General features: G+C 40.6%; 1 protein-coding gene across 1 annotated transcript in view; it reads right to left on the bottom strand.

Annotated features, from left to right (window-relative positions):
• PDLIM4 (PDZ and LIM domain 4) overlaps positions 1 to 25,491 on the bottom strand; it is a 209,370-nt gene that overhangs the window by 127,152 nt on the left and 56,727 nt on the right. The window contains exon 2 of the mRNA XM_075601115.1: positions 23,650 to 23,801. Within this exon, the coding sequence (XP_075457230.1) occupies positions 23,650 to 23,801 (152 nt within the window). The remainder of the gene's footprint in view (positions 1 to 23,649; positions 23,802 to 25,491) is intronic.

The following is a 25,491-nucleotide window of genomic DNA, read 5'->3' as shown; positions in this document are numbered from 1 at the left end:
GGGGGGGGGGGTACACCAGCTACTGCCAAGGTGACCCAGAACCAGTGTAGGGTCTGTGGGTGCCCCAACCGTATATAAGGTTGAGGGGGAATTCTGAGCGTCCAGCATGAGTCTAAAAGATAAAGTGTAGGGAATAAGGCAGCTAGGAATAAAAGTACAACATCTCTCTTATTCTGTCCCATATACACAGAGACTCAGAAGTGTATTAAAACATATACCCCAGTGTATTAAAATATACTTTATTAATGTAATGAAATGTGCTTTTATATTCGGAACCCATGTCCAGACAGGCTGTCTGAGCTAAGCCATAGGCGCCAGTAAGTCTGCTCGACATCGGAGTTCAAAGCAGTCAGAGGATGCCCGAGGTGTGAAAAGCATTTAGGCAGCGGGGGATGGCGGAGTACCAGGTCAGGAGATCAATGGCAGTCGTCCGAGCTGCCACTTGCTCTACCAGACCTGGTGGAGCCTGCCCAGCGGGTGGCATTGAGATAGCTAGGGACGGAGGTGGCAAACTTACACATGTCCCTTGGCAATTTCAGATTTCCCACTGACCCGACTTTTCTAGCCGACTTGGCTCTGATTGGTTGCTGACTGCTGAGTTTTGTGAATGAAACTCAGAATACTATAAAGTACCTGTGAGCTAATCATATTCAAGTTCTCCGGGAGTAAGAGCGCGGGCGGGCTTTTCAAAGTTGCTCTTGTGCGAATAGCAGAGCAACCGACTTTGATTTCAAGCCTGAAAAGCCTGCCTGCCTGCCAGAAACTAAATCCCGACTTTTGCGCCCAAATTCTCAAAATCGAATGTAGCGGATACGGCTGGGATTTTATGCTGATTTGAGTTCCAGAGGATTTGTGATAACTCGCAGTCAAGAAAGTCCATGCTCTCAGAAGAGAAGGGAGCGGTGGCGTATGGAACTTCATGCCAATTTGAGTTCCAGGGAATTCCGGGCTAAGTACCGGTCAGGGTAAAACTCTTATTTAGAGTTCCCTGCACCTATGAAAGTCTAGTTTTCTTCCCCAGACCCCATTTAGTGTAACTTTTTGTCTGTATTTTGTGTTGCATTATGTGTAAGCGAATTTGTGCGAATAAACTTCAATTTATTTCATTACCTTGTTTTGCTCAATGAATGATCCTGGTAAAAAGGTATAAAACGCCTGGTCTTCCGTGACAGTACCTAAAAATATTTTTCTTAGGTAGTCCTGACAATAAGTACATAGCGCTATACATAGAATTTTGCAGACACAATGAGCACCTGACCCATATAAGTTAGAATTTAATTGTGATACCTTAAAACAAAGGGAGATAAAGTAACTTGCCCAAGGTCGCTTGGAAATCTAACACTGGGATTCAAACCAGGTTCACAAGATTGAAAGGCAGTGATGTTCTCAATGTTTGCTCTAAAGGAGTTGCTCAGTGTTATCGTGAGCACAATGGCTGTACGTAATGTTTGTGCATAGTACCATGTATAATCTCTTTTAGCTGTGTTGACATTTATATTTGTAGCTACTGTACAAATGTGAGCAAGAAAAAAAATTGAAAGTCATTTATCATGGAAGTCAATTGGCTTCAAATATTTCTTGTATTTGACAGGTGTTACAATTATTTATCTAAATTCTGTATGTACAGTACCTACGGAAGGCAGTGGTGACAGAAGTACCATCACTCCTGGCAGAAGAGGCCATCAGTGTTGTCAGCTTCCACCAGGAGGAGTCACCTGAGAGGAGGCAGAGCTGGATGGAGGGGGACACCCCCACCCCCACGCTGTATCCATGGGGGGGAGAGAAGACCCACACATCACAGTGTCTCCGTAGCTGGATCCAGTGGATGCTGGACACCACCCCAACACCCCCAGCGATGTCAGCTTCCAACACCAGCAGTCACCGGAGAGGAGGAAGGGAAGGCAGCACGTAGGGGGAGGGTAGAGAAGTAACACTCACACATAATCCACCGACAACTCTGCCGAGGGGGAGAGAGTCGGGGCTGCTCCGGACCGGGGGACTGAGACAGCGGCGGGTCTGACCGGTGGATGCTGGACATCCCCTCCCCGTACCTCCGCTGGGGGTAAGAGAGAGGGGGGCTAGCTCCGGGCCAGGGGACTCAGACAGCGACAGCTTAGACAATCCTTTCCCCCCCTACCCCTGTCTCTTCGTACCTCCGCCTGGGGGGGGGGGGAGGAGAGAGGGGGCTTGTTCGGGGCCGGGGGACTCAGACAACGCGGTGTCACGTAACCCTGCAGTGCTATTTGTCACCGGGTTACCATGACGATGCACCGCTGGAAGGCAAGGTACGTTTGTTACAGAGGCCTCGCGTGGTCCCCCGGCATTTAATTTAAATGCCTTGCGGGAGAGCGTGGGACCTCTGTAACCGCCGCACCTCCCACCCAAAAATCTTGCACACACCCCCCCCCCCGGGAGGCGTGCCCCCCAGTTTGCGCACCCCTGTTCAATATACACCTGACTAGTCCCTCCTTCATCCTTTGTCTATAATTAGACATCATAAATAGTCACAGACTCCACTAAAGCAAGATCAAATCTAACCGTAGATCTCTAAGGACTTTAAGAGACGCCGACCCTGCACGTCTAATAAAGAAGCTTAAACACATGTTTTACAACTTGTCAAATGCATTTGATTATATACATACATTAACCCAGAAAGCCGGAGATTTCCAGAATTACTTGGTCAGTCATGGTTTAGTGAAAACGGATATGTTTTAAAGTTACTGATGCGTGTAAAGTCACAGACACTGTGATTACCATGACATAGCATTTCCATAGCACCAAAGTCTTTTATTGGCCATTTCAAGAGTTTCTACAAAATGTTTACAGAAGTCTTTTCAATAAGAATTTTAATGGCCCTGTATAGTTAATCCTAAAAATGTTCAAGCTTCTGTAGGTTAATGCACACAAAACCCTCTAAACAGATTTGGATAACTCTGAAATTCAGCTCCTAATCCCCTGATCCACTTATATTTCGTATTTGTAAAGTAGGTCAAAGCATTTATTCTTAAAGGTGTGATCACATGGACAGCTGTAGCAGCCGTTATAGCACCTGCTGGCACAGAAAGGTGCAAGATGTAATGCAGGATTTAAAGCTGCAGAACAAGCAATATCCTACATGTGTATTTTTCAGTTCTGTACTATGAGAAAATACTTATAGCATTTGTTTTTTGTTTTTATAAAAAAACAACTCTGAATTACATTTTATATGTATTATAATGTAACAAGCATTTTTGGTTTCTATAGCAAACATTTCCAAAGTCACATCCCTTCCTCTTTCTGAAACAGGCTCTGGCACACCCCTTTTTGAGCCCTGCCCTCTCTCTAGCAGTGCACCAATTGTATCTAGTGACTGCCTGGTCACATGATTTTGCATACTTGGTCCTATTCGGCTGCACTGACAGCAATTTAGTGAACCCACAAACCGAATCTTCGCCGATCGATCACAGAAGAATGTATCGATCGGTAACTTAGCTAATTAATTATCATTATGTGGATTGTATTGATGCACATATTAAAGGGGATTTTTTTTTTAAATGGCAGCTTGAACTGCTGCTTTAAAGCTGCTTCATTCAAACAAATGGCAGATCCATTCAAGCAAACGTAATGCGTGCAATATTTATTTAGTTATTTGTGAACTTCTAACGCGTTAACAGGTGCAATAATGGCTGCTACCTCTGTATAAGGGAATTTTTTAAATAGTTTGATTGAGACCACCCTGAATCCCAAGGTGGTACTGTTCATGATAAACTAGGCTTTCTATTAAGTAACTATCGTACACTGGGGTACTGGGGAGAGAAAGATTCCCTTTGCGGCGAACCACAGTTAATATGTATAGTGACTGAATTCAAATATTTTATTACCAATAATATTTAAAATAAAGGGCATCCACATACAGTTGTGTGAAAAAGAAAGTACACCCTCTTTGAATTATATGGTTTTACATATCAGGACATAATAACAATCATCTGTTCCTTAGCAGGTCTTAAAATTATTTATTTTATTTATTTATTTATAAAATATTTTACCAGGAAGTAATACATTGAGAGTTACCTCTCGTTTTCAAGTATGTCCTGGGCACAGAGTTAAGACACATAATACATGTTTACAAATAGTTACATAATGAGCAGGGTATACATTATATGCAAGACATTGCATGCACAGTTAAAGATAATTTGTATTATGGGCGTATGAAACAATTACAAACCACATTAAAATGTGTGACAGCCTTAGATTTGAAAGAACTTAGACTGGTAGTGGATGTAAGAGTCTCCGGTAGGTTGTTCCAGTTTTGGAGTACACGGTAAGAGAAGGAGGAGCGGCCGGATACTTTGTTGAGCCTTGGGACCATGAACAGTCTTTTGGAGTCTGATCTCGGTAATAGGTGCTGCATGTGGTAGGGGTGAGGAGCTTGTTCAGGTAGCTGGGTAGCTTGCCCATAAAGAATTTGAAGGCAAGACAGTAAAGGTGAACTTTGCACCTAGACTCGAGTGATGACCAATCTAGTTCTTTGAGCATTTCACAGTGATGTGTGTTATAATTGCATTGGAGAACAAAACGACAAATTGAATTGAAGAGGGTGTCAAGTTTGCTAAGGTGGGTTTGAGGTGCCGAGCCATATACTATGTCTCCATAGTCAATAATTGGCATTAGCATCTGCTGTGCGATACGTTTTCTGACCAGGAGACTTAGGGAGGATTTTTTCCTGTAAAGTACCCCTAGTTTGGCATAGGTCTTGGTTGTCAGGGTATCAATGTGCATCCCGAATGTTAAGTGGGAGTCAAACCATTTGCCCAGGTATTTAAAACTAGTAACAGGAGTTAGGGTGGTGTTAGTGTTGGTTGTAATCTGGAGCTCAGTCGCTGGAAGCTTTAAAAATTTAGTCTTGGTCCCAAACACCATTGTTACGGTCTTGTCAGTGTTTAGAAACAGTTTGTTTTGGGAAATCCAGTTTTCAAGTCTGAAAAAGTCAGACTGAAGTATGTGTTGAAGGTCAGAGAGGCTATGGCTGTGTGCATATAGGATTGTGTCATCTGCATACATGTGTATTGAGGCTTCCTGACAAGCTGTGGAAGATCATAATAATATCATATCATAATAAATTAGGTAAATACAACCTCAGATGAACAACTACACATGACATATTACATTGTGTCATGATTTATTTAACAAAAATAAAGCCAAAATGGAGAAGCTATGTGTGAAAAACGAAGTACACCCTTACTGCTTCCATAAGAATTAAGATGCTACGTAGCAGACAGGTGCTGCTAATCAAATGCCCTTGATTAATTGATCATCAGCAAGTGTGACCACCTCTATAAAAGCCAAAGTTTTAGCAGTTTGCTGGTCTGGAGCATTCAGTTGTGTGCTAACACAATGCCAAGGAGGAAAGACATCAGCAATGATATGAGAGAAGCAATTGTTGCTGCCCATCAATCGGGGAAGGGCTAAAGGCAATTTCTAAACAATTTAAAGTCCATCATTCTTTTGGACAGACGAGACCAAAGTGGAGATGTTTGGCCATAATGCACAGTGACAAAAATATGCAACAAAGTGCAAAGTAGGGTGGCGCAGTGACAAATAATCAATATATCCGTGAGTGACACAGTGCAGGATAAATACAAGTGAAACGTGAATAAATAATGCAGCTCTAAACCCTTGAGTGGGTGGTTTGCAGATTCCACTTCAATTGTAGGACGTCTCGGAAGTCAGGGGAGCGCAAGTATCGATATGTGAAAATATAGAGAGCACAAAATAGTGCAAATAATGTTTGAATCAAACAACGTGATGTGAATTATCAGGTGAATGGAGACTTATGTGGTATCAAATACAATCAGCCATGTATGAGATCAGCGGCAAATGCTTGACTCTGTAGTGATAGATGATGAAAAACCCCACAGCTGGATGACTGATATGATGTTAGCAGCACACACGGCACCTTGTCAGTCAGAGTAATAGGAAAAGAAGAGAGGCTTCCATAGCGTAACACAATAATAGCACTTTATACACGCAATAAAATGAACACTTACAGTGTCATAGATCAAAATAGGCACATAAAATCCCGCGCCTCACTATTTTGTGCTGTATATTTTTTCACATAATGCACAGCGCCACGTTTGGCGAAAACCAAACAACATATCAGCACAAACACCTCATACCAACTGTCAAGCACAGTGGTGGAGGGGTGATGATTTGGGCCTGTTTTGCAGCCACAGGACCTGGGAACCTTGCAGTCATTGAGTCAACCATGAACTCCTCTGTATACCAAAGTATTCTAGAGTCAAATGTGAGGCCATCTGTCCGACAGTTAAAGCTTGTGCGAAATTGGGTCATGCAATAGGACAATGATCCCAAGCACACCAGCAAATCTACAACAGAATAGCTGAACAAGAAAAGAATCAAGGTGTTGCAATGGCCCAGTCAAAGTCCAGACCTCAACCCGATTGAAATGCTGTGGCTGGACCTTAAGAGAGCTGTGCATAAACAAATGCCAACAAACCTCAATGAACTGAAGCAACGTTGTAAAGAAGAGTGATTCAAAATTCCTCCACAATGATGTGAGAGACTGATAAAGTCATACAGAAAACGATTACTTCAAGTTATTGCTGCTAAAGGTGGTTCTACAAGCTATTGAATCATAAGGTATACTTAGTTTTTCACACATGGCTTCTCCATTTTGGCTTTATTTTTGTTAAATAAATCATGACACTGTGTAATATGTCATGTGTACAGAAGGGGTAGAGAGAAGACATCCTTGAGAAGAAAGCAAGAGTTGGGATGGTGTATAGCGAGAAATTAGGGGCGAGATGTAAGGAGGAGCAGAAGAGTGTAAAGCTTTAAAAGTGAGGAGGAGAATTGAGTATGTGATACAGGATTTGATAGGAAGCCAGTAGAGGGATTTCAGCAGGGGGGATGCTGAGACAGATTTCGGAAATAGTAGAGTGATTCTGGCAGCAGGATTTAGGATAGATTGTAGGGGAGACAGGCGAGAGGCAGGAATGCCAGACAGCAGGAGGTTACAGTAGTTGAGACGGAAGAGAATGAGCGTCGGTGTCAGAGTTTTCTCAGTCGAGCAACAGAGGAAATGGTGTATCTTGGTAATATTGCGGAGAAAAAAACAATAGTTTTTTGCTACCATCTGAATGTGAGAGAGTGAATGTGAGAGAGGAGTCAAGTGTGACCCCTAGGCAGTGTGCTTGGGCTACTGGGTGAATGATAACACTTCCAACAGTAATGTGGAAGGAGGAAATAGGGCCAGGTTTGGAAGTATGAGAAGCTCTGTTTTTGCTATGTTAAGTTTAAGTCGGCAGAGGGCCATCCAGGATGATATAGCCGAGAGACATTCAGAAACTTTAGTAGTACAGCAGGTGTAAGGTCAGGGGTAGAAATGTTAATTTGTGTGTCAACAGCATAGAAGTGATATTTGAACCCAATAGATGTGATTAGGTCACTTAGAGAGAGTGTGTGAAAGAGAAGAGGTCCCAGGACAGAACCCTGGGGTACCCCCACAGAGAGATCGATAGAGGAGGAGGTGTTAGCAAAAGAGACACTGAAAGTACGAAGGAGAGGTAAGAGGAGATCCATGATAGAGCTTTGTAACGAATGCCAAGAGTATGGAGAATGTGAAGGAAAAGAGGGTGGTCCAGAGTATCAAATGCTGCAGAAAGGTTGAGTAATATGAGCAGAGTGTAATGACCTATGTCTTTGGCAGCATGAAGGTCATTAGTTATTTTAGTGAGGACTGTATCAGTGGAGTGAGCAGTGCGGAAGCCAGATTGTAGAGAGTCTAGGGGAGAATAGGTGTTGAGAAAATGACAGGTAGGGTCAAGCTTGCTGTTTTTGAGTAATGGTGTAACTGTTGCATGTTTGAAGGAAGAGGGAAAGGTACCAGAATAAAGGGAGGAGTTAAAAATGTGGGTGAACGTAGGGATTATAATAGGAGCAAGAGGTTTTAGGAGATGGGAGGGAATGGGGTCAAGGGGGCAGGTGGAAGAGGGAAAATAGGAGATCAGCAACGACATCCTCTTTGACGGAGGATAAAGAGTCAAGGAATGCAGGAGGAGAGTTAGGAAGAGAGGAGGAGGATACAGAGGGGAAGGTAGGAGGATACAGAGGGGAAGGGAGGAGGATACAGAGGGGATGGCCTGACGTATGGATTCCACCTTTTCCTTGAAATAATCGGCAAAGTCCTGAGGTGAAATTGAGGAAGAAGAACAGACAGCAGAGGGTGGTCTGTGTAGGGAGTCAAAGATAGAGAAGGGTCAGCGTGGATTAGACTTGTGCGTGTTGATTAGTGAAGAAAAGTAGGGTTTTTTAGTTTGAGAGAGGGCAGAGTTGAAACAGGATAGCATAGATTTGTAGTGAAGGAAGTCTGCGAGAGTGTGATATTTCCTCCAGAGGCGTTCAGAAGAATGAGTGCAGGAACGCAGCATGCTTGTGGGAATTTGGCCAGCGTTTGGGGTTCAAAGAGCGAGAACGGCGAGAGAAAGTGGGGCATGTAGATCAAGAGATGATAGGATAGGTAGTTCCTGACCAGGTTGTCAGGGTCTGGAGCAGAGCTTAGAGAGTAGAGGGAGGAGCATAAAGTGGACTCAAAAGCTGGTAGGTTAATAGAGCGCAGGTCTCTGCAGAGACGATGGAGGTGGAGAAGGGGAGAAGTGAGAGAGAGAAAATGAGATGAGGGGATGGTCAAAGAGAGGAAAAGGGGAAATGGAGAAGTCAGAGAGAGAAAAGTGTTTAGTGAAAACCAGGTCTAGGTAGTGGCCATCCTTGTGGGTGCTGGCTGCAGACCACTGATGAAGGCCATAAGAAGAAGTTAGAGCAAGAAAGCGGGAAGCCCAAGGGAGAGAGGGTCATTAATATAGCAGTTTAAGTCCCCAAGGAGAACAGGGGAATCTGAGAAGAGAAAAAAAGAGACCCAGGATTCAAAGTGAGAGAGAAAGACCGAAGGGGGATGAGTAGAGGTAGGTGGGCGTTAGATCACCATGACATGTACAGGGAGAGAAAAGCTGTACAACGTGAGCCTCAAAGGAGGGAAAAGCAAGAGAGGGAGGAATATGAAGGGTATGGTAGTGGCAGATAGAGGAGAGCAGGAGCCCCACGCCTCCACACCTGCCATCAGAGCGCGGAGTGTGGGAGAAAGAAAGGCCACCATAAGAGGGGGCAGCTTCCAGAGCAGAGTCAGACTGAGTGAGCCAAGTCTGAGTTATAGCAAAGAGGAGCAGAAAGTGAGAGAAAAGTAAGTCATGCACAGAGAGGAACTTGTTAGAAAAGGAACGTGCATTCCAAAGGGCACGGGAGAAAGGGAGAGAGGAGGGACGGTGACAGGGGATGGTAAGAGGTTAGAGGGGTTGACAGCAGAAGGAGTAGAAGTAATCAGCAATCATTTGTTTCCAAGTAATATTCTCTTAAGGCAATGGTCCAAGGATGCAACATATGGGAATAAAATAGAAACGTTACTGGTACTCAATAGTTTAAATATTCTGCTTCGACTCTTGTACTTACCACAAAAATCAGTTATGCTTGGCTATGCCAGCTAAATATAATTTACGAATAAATGGTGCAAACTTTACACCTTCATCATGACTGATGAGGATACCACGTTTGCACTGAAACATCGATTAGGAAAAAAATTTGTGTAGTCAAGCATGTGTGATTTTACTGTGAAATGCCAAGTCTTTAAAGACTTTCCTTTTTTTGAAACTGATGTGTTACTGTAAATTGTACATTTTTCATGTGAAACTGTTTTCATCAAACTCTTGCCAGTATTTGTGATTCTTTTTATGTTAACATTCCATCAAACTAGCAATGTGTCTTAAAGTTAAACGAGATAACGGTTTAGAAGTCTTGAACTGACCTAAAGTGCATTAGTATGTGTAAAGTACAATACAGGCTAAATGTCATTCACCATAGTTTAGAGAATGTTGGATATGCCATGTAACGAGATATTCAGTTCAAATATATTGCTGTGGAATTTATTTAAAATAGATCAGAGCATTACAATGCAAATCTTTTTAAAAACACTAAAGAAATATTGGTTTAAATAGTTAAAGAGTTAGGAGATCTCCAAATGATTTTGGCACATATTTGCATAATATAAATTTTTGTGTTATTGATTGACAGTTGGCAGTTGACTTTACCAAAGACGACAGTACACTGCTCCCAGCGACTCTCCAGGCTAGCGGCAGGGAGGGAGCAGGGCTGCAGTGTAACATCGTAAAGATAGAGGCACTGAAGATGGGGCTGTAGGCCAGGATGACAGCAGCAGGGAGGGTGCCAGGCTGCAGTGGAACAGGGTAAGAATAGAACAAAAAAGGAGGTGCTGGAATAAGTGATGTGACCTCAGTGATAAAATAAAATCAAGAGTGTAAGGAAAACTCATACATATGAGCAGGGCTGCCTGATATCAAACTGACCGAACAAGATCAGAACACAATACAGTACTGTAAGATGACAAATACGAACCGGCGCCTCAAAAAAATGTCCAATAAATGTCCAAATATGATGAAAGATGGTATAGGGAACCTTGTTAGGAAGTCTAATCTGGCACTGAAGATAGGGCCGTGGGCCGGGATGACAGCAGCAGTGAGGGTGTTACTGCCCATGTAGCCCACAGCAAAACATTTCACAACTTTTGCTGCTGCTGTCCTCCTGGCCCACGGCCCTATCTTCAGTGCCTCTATCCTGTTACACTGCAGCCTGGCACCATAAAAAAATATGCTGTGAAGCGGCTTCCCTGTGCTAGAGAAGATTTTATCCACAAACTCTTCTCCAGTATTGGGAAATATCTTCACAGCATATTGAATCGGAGACATAAGCTACGCGACCCAGCACTTGCACTGAACAACTCTGAAACCATCCCCAAGTTACATTACCATACCCCACTTATTGTAACTGGATTCACACCATAGATGGCCACAGCATATATTGAGTACATATATATCCTAATTACCATTGTTATATTATGAGGTGGCCCAGATTACCTTATCAAGAGCATCAACTCATGCGTTACTACGTACACCAACAGATTGTCCAATTTAGGGAGGGGATGAAACATATATTTTTTAAAAGGGCCATAAATTCATACCTTGCAGGAATTGAACCCATGACCCTTCACAATGCACAATGCAATCCGATAGATGTTAAGTTTGTTTATAGAGTCAGATTCATCACACCAACCCTGGGGTGTAGCAGCTCGAGAATTGCTACTAGCATATGAAGGGTCATGGGTTCCATTCCTGCATGTGTATTATATAAAATGTATTCACTGTTGGGCTGTTATTAGTCAGAGAAGGGTCATGTGACCCTTCAATGCGCTCGAAAGTCAAATTTAAAGCTGCGCACGTGGCTGCAGCCTGATTAAGCAGGGAGAGGAGAGAGCTGCAGATGCCAGGTAAGTCCTCGCTGATCGTGGCGGCCATTTAACGATCCCGGTCATAACACGGTCTCATTGTGTGGACCCCGAGCACCGCGTTATAATGTGGTTCAGCTGTATATAGTACATCTGATATAAACTCCTTTAGAGTCAGGCTAGGAGGGTTACAAGAGCATCTGACAATTGTAAAATTGAAGTTATTTCCAAATAAAATGATTGAGATATCCTTACTTTCAATTCAGGCGTAAGGAACCAGCTATTATGGGTGCAGATCCACAGAAGTCTGTTAATTGAGTACTAACAACGTACTGTTATCAAAATCCTCAACAGATTTTATTTTCCCTGAAGTTAACACATATCCACATAGCTAAATATATATTTTTTTTAAACCGCCATTACGTAACTCATTAGCATAGGCTTATCACTCCATGTTAAGTTAGCTTCAAATAACATGACGCATTAAGCATGTGTAGAAAGAGAGACTTACAGCAACAGAGAGACAGAAAGAGACAGGGTCCCTTCTCTCATTTTGGGCAATGTCTCTGCTACATATCATTAGCACTAACAGTCATAATTAACTCAATGCAGTTTCCGACAGAAAACAGCACTTTATACTGCGTTAGTGAGCATTAAAGATACATCTTCGTGAAAACATTCAAAATATATATGAAAAACAAATGGCAATCAGTTCGGACAGCTGCTTTAACCTCTTACACACAAAAGGACCCTTTCAAGATTTTGTCTCACACTGAAAATGTGCATCTTCCTATGTCATAGACATAATTTATACATTACATTGATATCATTTATTTGAATGGATTTGCTTCAAAAAGTAGCAAAAAATCATTCTAATTAAAAATTAAATTTCAGACATATATTATTTAAGCGTCCTTCTATGGAATCCCAAATCCATTGAACATAGATTGAAAGTCACTGATTTATTGCAGACTGGTTGTATTATTATGGTAAATGGAGATATGTACACAATACTGCAGAAATTATATCCATTACTCTTTTTTTTATAACTAGCCAAAGGCTCAGATTTACAAAACCATGCTGAACCCTACTATGCCTGTCGGCCCGTTAACTGTAATGAGCATTAAGATATCTAACACTAGTACATCTGGGCGGCAGTCTTTGTAACTAGACAGAGTCTTGTAACCTCTCTGTATAGTTTCTCAGTTCTGAGGCAGCCATCACTCCTCAGTGTATTGTTGCTACATTGTTACCTTCCTTTGGCTTCCCAGCCGGTTGCCCTGGCAACCCCCACTGCACTTCGCAGTTAGTTGAGCTGGTCCTTCCTCCCCCAGCTAGTTAGCACAGCCTGACTAGCACAGCCTGACTGTATTTCCTGCTAGCCCAGTCTAGCATGCTTTCTTCTAGATCCTGCAGCCATTGTGAATAGTCACAACTTGTCTATTACTTAGTAAAGTCATTGTAATTTACCTCTCCCTTATATTTGCTACCTGCCCCCCCCCTCCTCCCCCCAGTCCCACCATTTTGTTGCTGTTGTTTTTATCAATAAAGATTACAGAAGAAAAGAAGGACTTTGTACGCATCTACGGGGAGCGAGTTAAACTGCCTGTCTCTACTCACTTGCCACAGTGGGCTTGGGACAGAATACATAGTTTTGCAATGTATTAAAGGTACATTTGAGGAAGAAAGGCTCCTGAAGGGGAACATGGAAATTTGAGCACATACTGAATAAACTATTAACCACAAGGAAAATTAGTTTGTGGCTTTTGAAACTAAATTGGTCCAAATGTGTTCTGTTATGATGTTGAAAATTATTAGTATATTTTGGCATAGAACTCGGTTCTAAATTAGATTTCATATGGTAGTTTCCTAACCTTTAGTCTTTCAGGTTCGCCACAAACCCCACCCTGGTTTTGTGACCAATGATTTAATCTACTTGATAACAAATACATAGGCGAGGTACAGAATGTAGTGAAGAGATTTATACCACTGCTATCTGTTGGGCACACAGTGTAGCTCAGGGATACCCACGGTCAGTGCTCAAGAGCAATCAACGTGTCAGGATTTACCTATGTGAGTTAAGTTAATTAGTTAATTCAATGTTTATTAGAGAAATCATGAAAATATGGATTGTAGGTTGCTCTTAATGACTAAACGTTGCTGTTATTTTTTGGGAAACCTCTTAAAAACAAAACTGCAAGTCTTAAAATCATGGCAGCATCCTTCACTTTTACTGCAGTATAAAGCGTCACTGCATGCGTTGCTTTTTCACTTTTGATATTCATATGCCCAAACTAGCAGTTTGAAGCTGAAAATACTCAAATGTGATTCACTTTTACTCCTATATCTCCTCATTCAATATTGTCAGAAGACTCTCTCATCACTTTCTGTGGCTTGCAGACTGCTCTAGACGCAAGCTTCAAAAAAACCCTTGTAACCCAGGTAAGCTTAGTATAAAGTATGAACATGTCAATCATAAGAATCTATGTACAGTATCAACTTGGAGAAAAAGTGTGTTTAGACACTGCTCTGTTATCTGGAGCAGAGCTGCGGCATATGTACAGTAGGAACAATTTCTTAAATCTGAAGCAGAATTTTAGACTTACGCCCCTTCAAATATGGAAGATTTTTTTAGGTCAAATAAAAGGGATAAAGAATAGTGCAAAGAGATGCAGACTGTGATACATCTCATTATAATCTGTGCATCTCCTAACCCCTCCCCAACTCCTCCTACTGACACTCCCCAATGTGTAAACTAGGGCAGATGGGGCAAAATTGAAGCAAAGTACGTATATATATATGGTGGAGGGTGAAAATGCCCTGGAATTGTCCAAAAATTTCTTGATACAAAAAGCCCTTGGCTATTAGATTAAAAAAAAAAACAGATTCATTTTTTTTACAGTGGTAAAAATGGGATGGAGTTAAAGAGTTTGGAGCACTATAACTTTTTTTATTTACAAACTTACATTTTCACATTCTTTTAAAGAAAAGAAAATATTATTTTAGAAATACAGAATATATTGTATACATTGAAACTAGGTTTTGTCTTTTTAGAGTGTATATATAACTGCACACATCTTTCTAATTCAGATTGGAGCTTTGCCCCAAATGTTTAACAGGTTAATAATTTTTCAGCTGCTCTAACCACTGTATATTTTTAATGATGCCCTATAGTCCGTAAAATAAACGGGAGCTTTCGCGTGTGATGTGTAGATAAATAAGGAACCCTTCTGTGTGCTTTACATGGAGCAGTTGATTAAGGGGTTAGTGATTCCCAATAGTTTCTTCTATCACCCAAGAGGTTATGCTATTTTAAATCTAACTAAGTTTTTTGCATGACAAATATTGCAGTTATGCTGCCAAGATCTTGTTGTTAGCACCAAGCCAAACCATAAGTAGTAAAACAAGATTGAAGTTCCTCAAGACCCTGATAGTTAGCATGTGTTCAAAGTCTCCATTGATAACATATTTTTAATAAATTCCTATTTCTCTGCACTTCCATGTTTGAAACTTATTTTGCTCACTAACCTTTATTTCTGGAATTCTTTTCCACTCATTGTCTTCTCAGCTCCCTTTTTCCCTTTAATGAAAAACCCATCATCTCATAAAGGTATTTTGGCTTGAGAACAACACACCTCCCTCTCACCCAGCTATCAAACAGAATTTGTTAACCTCCTGTGTGGTGCAATCTTATAACCAGTGCTCAACATATCTGGTCGCCCAGTCGCCACGGGCGACCGGATTTTGCCTGCTGGCGATCCCTCATGGCCACCCATGCAGGGCACACAGTTCTGTGTTATTTTCCCTACTCGCGCTGAAACAAAAAAAAAAAATCACCCTACCTGATTGGTGTGACACGACTTGGCTTTGGATTTGTTTTTGGCGCGCAGCCAGGCTCTATATGAGCCTGCACATTGAAGCCAGCCTTTTCTTTTAGTTCGTGATCCTGCTTGTGCAAGTAAGTACTCCCTGACCTGCCTTAGTCCATTGCCTGCCTTACTCCATTGCCTCCCGCACTCCTCATGCCTCCCCCCGCCTGTGTGCAATGGCCCCCATTGTGTCCGATGTGGTGTGTGTGATTGTGTGTGTGTATGAAAGTATGTGTTTGAAAGTGTGTGTGTGTGAGTGTGTGTATGTGAGAGAGAGTGAGAGTGTGTGAGAGAGTGTGTATGAGAGTGTGTATGTGTGTGTGAGTATGTGTCTGTGGGATAGTGAATACAGACACCCACCCACCGTCAGTCACCTACCCACCCAGTCAGTCATAGTCACCCATCAACCCAAGTGTCATTCACCCACCCAAGTGTCAGTCAACCCACACGTGTCAGTCAACCCACCCAAGTGTCAGTCACCCAGTCACACACCCAAGTGTCACCCACCCAAGTGTCACCCACCCAAGTGTCACCCACCCAAGTGTCACCCACCCAAGTGTCAGTCACCTACCCAAGTGTCAGTCACACATCCAAGTGTCAGTCAGTCACCAACCCAAGTTTCAGTCACCCACCCACCCACCCACCCAAGTGTCAGTTAGTCACCCACCCAAGTGTCAGTCAGTCACCCTGTCACCCACCCCCCACCCTCTCTCTGTCACCCACACACGCTCTCTCTCTGTCACCCACTCTCTCTCTGTCACCCTCTTTCTCTCTCTATCCCTGTCACCCACTCTCTCTGCCACACACTCTGGATATCTTATTTACCCTATATATCTTAATTGCCCTATACCTACACTGAAATAACCTATACTGCTTTCTTCCATATCTGACTCTCAAGCTTCACACGGGAGACATCGGAATCCCCCCTAGCCCAGAAGACAGGTAGGAACACCTCCCCTACAATATATAACATTGCGGGAATGAGGGTACCTGGACATTGAGGGACTGCGGACCAGGTAAGATCCCATGCGGGATTACTGCTTTAGAAATTGTGATGTGGGGGCATCCTGACACTGGTTAAGGGGTTCAGGAAAGTAGTCATTCACATCTGGCTACGGTTGCGTGACTGCGTTGGCAGCGGCACCGAGGACAGTAAGTCTTGTTACATCTCTACATACACATTTAGCCAAACTCACCTCCCCTGGAGCAGCAAGGGGGTGGGGGGGAAGCATCTTAATCAATCTGTTTCCTACAGAAATCCTTCATTTTATAATGATATACTTCCATTGCTTGGGATATATATATATATTTATATATATATATATATATATAGATATATACACATATATATACACATACATATACATATATCATATATATATATATACACACACACACACACACACATTTTTTTCTTCCCCACACAGATATATAAGCAGGGAAATTTAAGCCATCCAAAGTCTGGCAGAATGTTTGATGCAGATGAAGCGGGAAGAAAATGTCATGCAGGTACAAATACATCCCATTGTAATATGTGCAATGTGTAACTCCTCCAACTGCTCCAAAACTGCATTGATACATACAGTAGATCCTGCATGTGCCATTATAAATGCATTGTATTTGCATTCTTCTATGTTTTACTTCTATAAACATACCTAGACTTATTTTATAATAGCATGGATTTGACTACATGTACTAGGACTACGTTTTGAAATATTCTGCAAATGTAGATCTTCTGTTACTATACATACTATACTATATTTATGTCATTAGCGTATGTAATTTACTACAGTATGCTGAGAATATGGTAGCATCATTGCTTCAGGGCAGAGAAGAGCATGGGAGTGAACCCCATTATAGCTCAAAACTTGGATAAGTGCCCACTTAGTACTGTAAATCCAGGCCTGGGAAAAGTACAACACTACAACAGTTAAAATCACTAAATAATACATTTTAAATCAAGCTGCATAATACATTTTCAATATTTTTACTGGTATAGAAATGTAGCAGGTTAGTTAATGATGCATTACTTTACCTCTCCATTTTATCTTCTCATGGAAATGTACATTCTACAATGTACAGCATACTTACAACCAGCGGACATATATTGTAAATGGGAAACAGAGGCTCAAAAGACATTATAACTTTGTAAAAATGTTAACTGTACAGCCCATCATTGTTGCCATCTACACTCACAGAGAAAATGCTACCGTGGGAAAGACCCTGATGGTTATTACTGTGGGTTACCAGACAGCCGAGTAAACACATAAAAAAGACTTTGCACAGTATGTAAGCAGGAAGCAATCTGCTAACTGCGGACAGAGAATGGTGATGATGTTGGTAGAGTTTGCATGTTGACAATAAGTTGAGACAAACACAACACAATACATAAATAAAATGTTAAGGCATGAAGGGGGCTATGTATGAAATTGTACAATTTGCTGGAAACAGAGCAAATATTTGCATTTGTGTCATTATGCGAGCAGCAGCATACTGCATGTATGAATCTTTCAAACCTGGCTTATTACAGTTGGCGCTGAGCTCTGTGGTTGACGCTGCCTTAACCTGGCGGACTTATTTGGTGCAAAGGTAGCAGAAAACTGCACTAGTTATACGTGCAACTTTTTATACCTCATTATAATATTGATCTATCTTCTCCATTAACACCTTCTATCACCACTCCCCAAAAAATGGAGCCAAGCACCTTGATGCACCGACGCAGAATAAAAAATAACGCAAATTGTGACGGATTTGGAGCAATGCCCCAGTTTACACGAGATGCATATCCCCTTCAAGACTGTCTGCATTTAGGAATAAAGAACATTGGGGTTAAAGAGATAGGAGTGTATACATATATGCAGTGTTCGACAAACCTATACATTTGCTCGCCCCGGGCGAGTGGATTTAACCCCCGGGCGAGTAAATATTGGCCCAAGCAGCACACGTTTGGTACTAGGTGGCGAGTAGATTTTTTTGTGTGGCGAGTAGATTTTTTGGTGATTTGTCAACCACTGCTTATATGGATTATTATTATTATTATTATATACTGCAGCATGTGCCATTTTTCAGGAAGTGCTGTATAATATGCACATCTACAGCAGCAATAAACCACTGGTCGCGGTATATTTTAAATTTTTGTAACTTACCTGGACAAGGGAATCCCCGCGGCAGAACTGCCACTTTCTTACCACTGGTAGCCTCCCTTGCTCGGAAGATATTCTCTGGCACAGTGGTGAGGATGGTTCTCATTACTTAATAAGGAGTATTTTACATTACTTGTGTCTCACACTGTTCCCTTAAAATGGGCATTGGCCATAGCAGCCAATGATTAAAGTACTGGGACTGTGAACATGAATATTCCGTGGTGGTGACAGCAGTGATTCTTCTCCCGGAAGCACCGAAGAACAGGTAACATGCACATACTGCATTTTTGTTTGTTTGTATGCATATACTGCATTTTTTTGTTTGCATGCACATACTGCATTTTTTTGTTTGCATGCACATACTGCATTTTCATTTAAACCAGGTTTAACCACAGTTAAGAAGTATTCCCGTTGAGAGCAATGAAATTTTCTTCTGCAATAAATGTGATGCATTGTTGTTACCCTGATGTTCTCCCCAGGTGTATTGTTCTCTGTACCTGCAACTTCTAAAATGCAGAGAACAAAGTTGCTGTTTCATGGAGATTAGGCGATCTACTCCCAACGCAACAGTTAAGACTAATTTATAATAAATATGGGTCAAGTTGTTTTGCTTGTTAATAAGATAAGGGTTTATACTACTTTTTACTTCGAGCTATTAGCTGGTCTAAAAAACACTGTAAACTTCTCACGTTGTGTCAGATCTCCATCAGGATGTTTAATTAACATCAGTACAAACTTGAAAAACAATTTAAGAGGAACAAAAAAAATGTTCTTCTTTACCTATAGTATTAATACATGTCTCATACATAGCCCCGGTTTACTAAGTGGTGCTGAGCTCTAGTGAACTTTACGGCCCATTCAAGTAAAAGGAGCCTTAATGTGCGCTAAGCAGTGGCGGATTTCCCATTAGGGCCGGGCCTAGGGCAGCAAAATTTTGGGGCCACAAAAATGTCCGCCCCCATATACAGATGCCATGCTCTCAGGCCTACCGGGCCTGATGGGAAGGCATTTACCTGTGGCGACCGCCTCCTTGCTGCCGCACTCCTATCCTTCCGAATCGCAGTGTGAAATGAAGCTGTGGATGTCACCAACATGATGTCACACGGTGTCGCATTCCCATAGCAAGGATACGCCGTGTGAAGTCACATTGGTGACGTCCATGGTATCATTTGATGCTGCAATTCGGAAGGAGGAGGGCGGCAGCAGGGAGGCGGCCGACACAAGTAAGTGCCAAGGGACGGCGGATCTTCAAATCTGCTGCTGACTAAGTCATAGCACTGCTTAGTGAATCTTAGCACGTGTGGTAAACGGATATGTATATGCTGCTGTCTTGCTGCAATTTTCTCCACATGTCATGATTTAGTTAAACCGCCAAACTTGAGCTACTGTAAATCAATTGTTGAGGCAAATGTTACAATCTTGGGAAAATATCTTACATTTTGCTTAATGGGAAACAAATACATAATACCTGCACTCCTCCCTTTAGGAGTATGCAGCTGGTAAAAAGATTGGCCTTACATTTATGGAAAACAGAAGTACAATTCCAGCGCTCCTCAAAAAAAGGGCTTGCAGTCTATTAGTGACATTTTTACATTTAGAACCTAAGTCTGTGTAACAAAGGTGTTATTTGGTCGTATCTTTTGATGCTAACCATGTCAAGGTAAACTCCATATAGTAGGTACCTACAATGAATAAATACAATTTATTTGCTCAAAAGATGCAACCAAATGACTCCTTTATCACACAGACTTATGTTCTAAATGTAAACATGTCACTAGTAAACTGCAAGCCAATTTGGAAGGAGCGCTGGAATTGTATATTTCACTTAATAGCCCTTATTTAATAGGCTGTTTTCAATTCATAGCAAAGACGTCTGCATACAGTAGTAGGAATATGTATGTCATTAGATTAATTGAAACCAGTTCTCAACCCAATTACACTAAAAAAAAAAAAAAGCTTGTATCCTATATTATATATTTTTAGCACAGCCTATATAATAGCCCATCATTTTTCCAGTGATACTAACAATTACACAAAAAGAAAGTATATTGAAATGCTAAATCGTCAGAAAACCAGATTTTTTTTAATGATATCACAATATGCATAGAAACATTAACCAAATAAGCGTTGGATGGTTTACCTTCCATAAATAAGAAACGTTTATTTTTCCAGCTAATGTTTAAAGGTTATTTTTCTGCCAGAATGTGAACATATGTTAGGTCTGAGTTGAAGTAACCTGTTAATACAATCAGTTGAACCACTTACCAAGTATATTGTATAAACAAGCAATACATCTGTGGCCATTAATGTCACTGCTCTTAAAAACAATCAGCCAGTAGAATTGTAATCTGAATTAAATGTAAGAGCCGCTGAAGAGCGACAGGTTAGAAAGTATAATATTTCAAATAAGTCGCTTGTAGGTGCTCTGTCAAGAATACTTAAAGCTGGTAATTGGAAGCAAGCCCTCACTTGATTGCTTTTAGATCTACAACAAAAGGAAAACGGGACAGAAAGGATATCTAATACTAGAGACAAGAATGAAAAGAAGTTATTTTACCAACGCCTGTTGAGACTAAAATATAGTCCTTTAAACATGATCACTCTCATGGGTTATCCTATGAAAATACTATGTGCAGGTGGTAATATATAAATGGCTATATACAAAGCATAAACAAATACAGTACCAGCAGATATCTCTGCTTCAGCACAGGTTGCTAAATCAGTGGCTCAGTCATTGACTGAGCCACTGATTGAACCACCGATGCTGAAACCAGGATATCCCTAATACATGGCCTGACGATGGCCCTTGAGGACTGGTGTCGGCCATCCCTGAACTAAGGGATTCATGTTCAAATATTTAATTTATCATCAAAACTGCCTTCGACTAGAGAGCTACAGTACTGTATATCCGTAGACAGATGCCACATTCACAGTTTTGATTCACACAATACTCCGTCTCATGCAACAGGCAAGGAAACGCTGAACCTGTCACCTCATTTTTCTGTCAGCTCATTAGAATACTTCATTAACTCCCAAGCTAGGGAATTTCAACGCACATTTTTGAAACATGTTTATTTTTTTAAATATCATTTTTCAACCTCAGACTGTGACATATTAATAGCTCATAAGATCATTGTGACCTTTCAGTCCCATGATGGGGATGCATGGTTACAAAACAAACAAAAGGAAAAAGGCATCAACATCTGTCTCAGAGAGGATCAGAAACCTAAAAACATGAGAACTCAATGCTGATGGAGGTAGGAAATACAAAGGGTTCTGTTCTGTGCATGTTGCAATTTAGATTCATTAAAAGAACAAACGTTTATTGCAAGTGTGTTGTATCTACAGTGACATGCTCAGTGAGTCTGGAAGAGAGCTGCAGAATATTATTGACACTTGTACACTAGCATGGTTCTTTGAGCCCTATAATAAGATATCACTGTTTGAAACCGAGTGCTGACTTGCTTATGGATGTACAGCTTACACCCCAACTTTCACATGTTGCACAGCAAGGACAACAGCTCAACTGGGGTATGATATGAATGTCAAATTGTCCCAGTACTCCTTTAAAAAAAAATCTCAATAGGTTTATTCAAACATTTAAACATTTTTTTTAATCATCATTAAACAGCCAAATAAAATGCGAAATCATACCTCTGCCTTACAGTATGGTGAACACGTCACTAAGAGCCTGGACTAGCACTTCGGACCTCACTCGGTTCCTTCATGTGAAGGCTGATGCGCTAGTCCAGGCTCTTAGTGACATGTTCACCATAATGCAAAGGTATGAATTTGCCTTGTATTGTATAATGATGTTGTATAATTATTCCGTTTTGTTATTTTTTTAAATGTTTAAATAAACCTATTGCAATTTTTTTTTAAATGATGTGCTGTGATAATTTGATATTCTTTATGTTTACCAGGTTACTGTTGTGATGAGTAACCAGTCCCTTGACACCTGCATTGTGTACATATGTTTTCAAGTTGAGTGCAGTCGATACCATTTTGTAGTTGTTGTTGATTATGTAACATTATGTAACAATATGTGAGAAAAAAAATGTGTGTACTAGTGCAGGGGGTGCAACAAGAAACCTCCACTGTATAGCATATAGCAAATAAAAAGATCACTTGTGAGCACATTCACATGTCTTAGGCAGGTCTGCAACCCTGCCTTTCACCATTATCCCCATCATACAGTGCTTCCACTGCAGCAAGGGATTCTGGGAAATGACATGAAAATGACATGCAAATGAGTACACAATGTTCACATTTTGTCTGAAAAACCATTGTTACATGATGATACCCATTATTAAGGTTGAAACATGTCTGTGAATGGTTTCTCTGGCTTTGCATCTGATTCCCATGCTGTGCTTTAAAGCTGTGTTAACAGCGAGCATTAGCTTATATGGGCTCCATGTAACAATGGTTTTTCAGACAAAAGGTGTGTGCTCATTTGCATGTCATTTCCCAAATACCTTGCTGCAGTGGAAGCACTGTATGCTGAGGATCATGGTGAAAGGCAGGGTTGCAGACCTGCCTAAGACATGTGAATGTGCTCACAAGTGATCTTTTTATTTGATATATATATATATATATATATATATATATATATATATATATATATATATATATATATATATATATATATATATATATATATATATATGTCGATGATGGAATGTTTCAAGGTTATTTTAAAAATCTCTGTGACAATTTGAGTTAATTTGTGGGACATTTTTTTACTAATCAAAATATGAGTGTTCTGAACTCACAAGAGCTCTATTAAAGTTGCAAGTTAAACATAGCTGTGAAGAACATGTGTTGCTTCACTGAATTATAGACTCCTAACTAACTCTAGGGAAATCACTACATGTGGCCCATATGTATTAAGCAGTCTTCTCCCATAGGACACGTTCCGAAGCTGGAAGAAACTTTATAGCCCATTGACTTGAATGAGCTATGTGTCTTCCAGTGCCAAAAGGTGTTTCATGCTATAAGACTGCTTAGTAAATATTTATTTTCCACTATATTTGTTATTGGGTTTTTTCTAGCCTAAATTAGCAACTACATTACATGCCTCTTAAAGTATGAAGCCAACGTTAAAAATGGCACTGCAGATATTACTTGGTTGAGTGCTTTTCCGTAATTGCAAATTCAATTTAAATGGGACTTGCGCTGTAAAAACTGCTCAGCATCTTAGATGATGTAGCTGGTAAAACTAAAGAAAAGCTATGGAAACAGCAGTTGTGTTGGTGCAATTAATGACATATAATAGGTACGAAGCACAAACCTGTTCACGGAAAGCATCAGGTGGTTTGAACAAGCCTTAATCTTGTTTTGAGCTTCTAGATGAGTCATGTTTTCTGTGCTTTCCCCATTGATTTCCAGAATAATATCTCCTGGACATAGGTTAGCCAAAGCTGCCTTGCTTCCGGGATTAATCTGCACAGGAAGAGAGACAATGGGTGCACGGTGTTAAACCCATATTTAAATATATATAATAAAAACACATGTACTGTACCATTGTTCTTGGCAGAGAATGGATACACTTGTAAAACACGATCTGTTCTAGGCCAATAGATTTGTCCACATGTGGGCCTGATGTGCTTTTCATTTAAAAGTACTGTTTGGAAACGTACTCGCTATAAAAAAAAATTGCTGGGGAAATGGAGCAATGGTAAATAATCCAGGCTTGCACGCATTTCAATGTGAAGAAAAACCTTTTCAGTGCTGGAAGATCTATCAAAGATCCAAACTAAAGCAATTAGGTATTTTTCTTTGATAAATCCTTTTAAGTGTATGCTTTCATTCTGTACAATACCCTTTTTGCTACAGTATATTATCCCTATACATTTTCCTGGATCGCTTCTAGTTCTGTTGATGTCCCATGCATTCTTAACTTGTAAAGAAACCAAACAACAGTGCTAGATTGATAAATGTAGCTAAATTAGCCAATTAGTTGACACTGGTATACTGTCAATAAATACATTTATAATCCCACCAGCTCAGTGAGCCCACACAGCACTAAAACTATTTAGAAAGAATTACAGCATTAAAAAGAACCTATAGAACGGCTTTTGAGGAAATAAATGAATAATCGGATTCTCTGGCATCAAATAGCTGAATGTTTTCACTAAAGAAACAGAAAGATTGGGGTAGATACAGTATATGATTATGACACACACAGAGACACAGAGACACAGAGACACAGAGACACAGAGACACAGAGACACAGAGACACAGAGACACAGAGACACAGAGACACAGAGACACAGACTAATACAATAACATATGATGGAAAAGAGGCCAAAGGAAACAGTGATATATCATTTTTGTATCCCAAAAGAGCAATCAGAATATGAAATTTGTTTCCAGAAGCAGCAAATCTCATGAGGGAAGTGAGAGCAGCTGTGCCACTTATACAGTTATTGCCAAGTAAGTAGTACTACCATTTGACATCTGACACTCTCTATCGCCAATCTACTGTATCTACATGGACAAGCAGCTCCAAATAAAAGCAAAAGCAATCATTCAGAGCTTATTCTAAGGTAGTAATACTGAAAGTTTTAAGGAACATCAATCCTTTCCAAATGTTTTCTGCCTATGGAAACCTCCAACGTACTTATTCTATGTACCTACATATATTATTGCTATTGTAATTGTATTGTATTTCTTTTAATAAAGTTACATCTTCCTACTGTATATCATATATAATAAAGATAGTATTGAAATATAACATATGTGTATATGGTAAACTATTTCAATTGCATAATTATGTTAGCAAAATAATATATGGCCCTGAAAAAAGAAAGAACGGTTTGAGAAGTCAAATATCTGCTACTATAAAATCTTTTTCATAGAACTACATGATACATAGTTACATACTGTAGTAACATAGTAGGTAAATAATCCAGGCTTGCACGCATTTCAATGTGAAGAAAAACCTTTTCAGTGCTGGAAGAGCTATCAAAGATCCAAACTAAAGCAATTAGGTATTTTTCTTTGATAAATCCTTTTAAGTGTATGCTTTCATTCTGTACAATACCCTTTTTGCTACAGTATATTATCCCTATACATTTTCCTGGATCGCTTCTAGTTCTGTTGATGTCCCATGCATTCTTAACTTGTAAAG

The sequence above is a fragment of the Ascaphus truei genome, chromosome 5, assembly GCF_040206685.1.
Source record: "Ascaphus truei isolate aAscTru1 chromosome 5, aAscTru1.hap1, whole genome shotgun sequence".
NCBI lineage: Eukaryota > Metazoa > Chordata > Amphibia > Anura > Ascaphidae > Ascaphus > Ascaphus truei.
The sequence above is the reverse complement of the archived record's forward strand: the minus strand, read 5'-3'. Positions and strand labels throughout refer to the sequence as shown.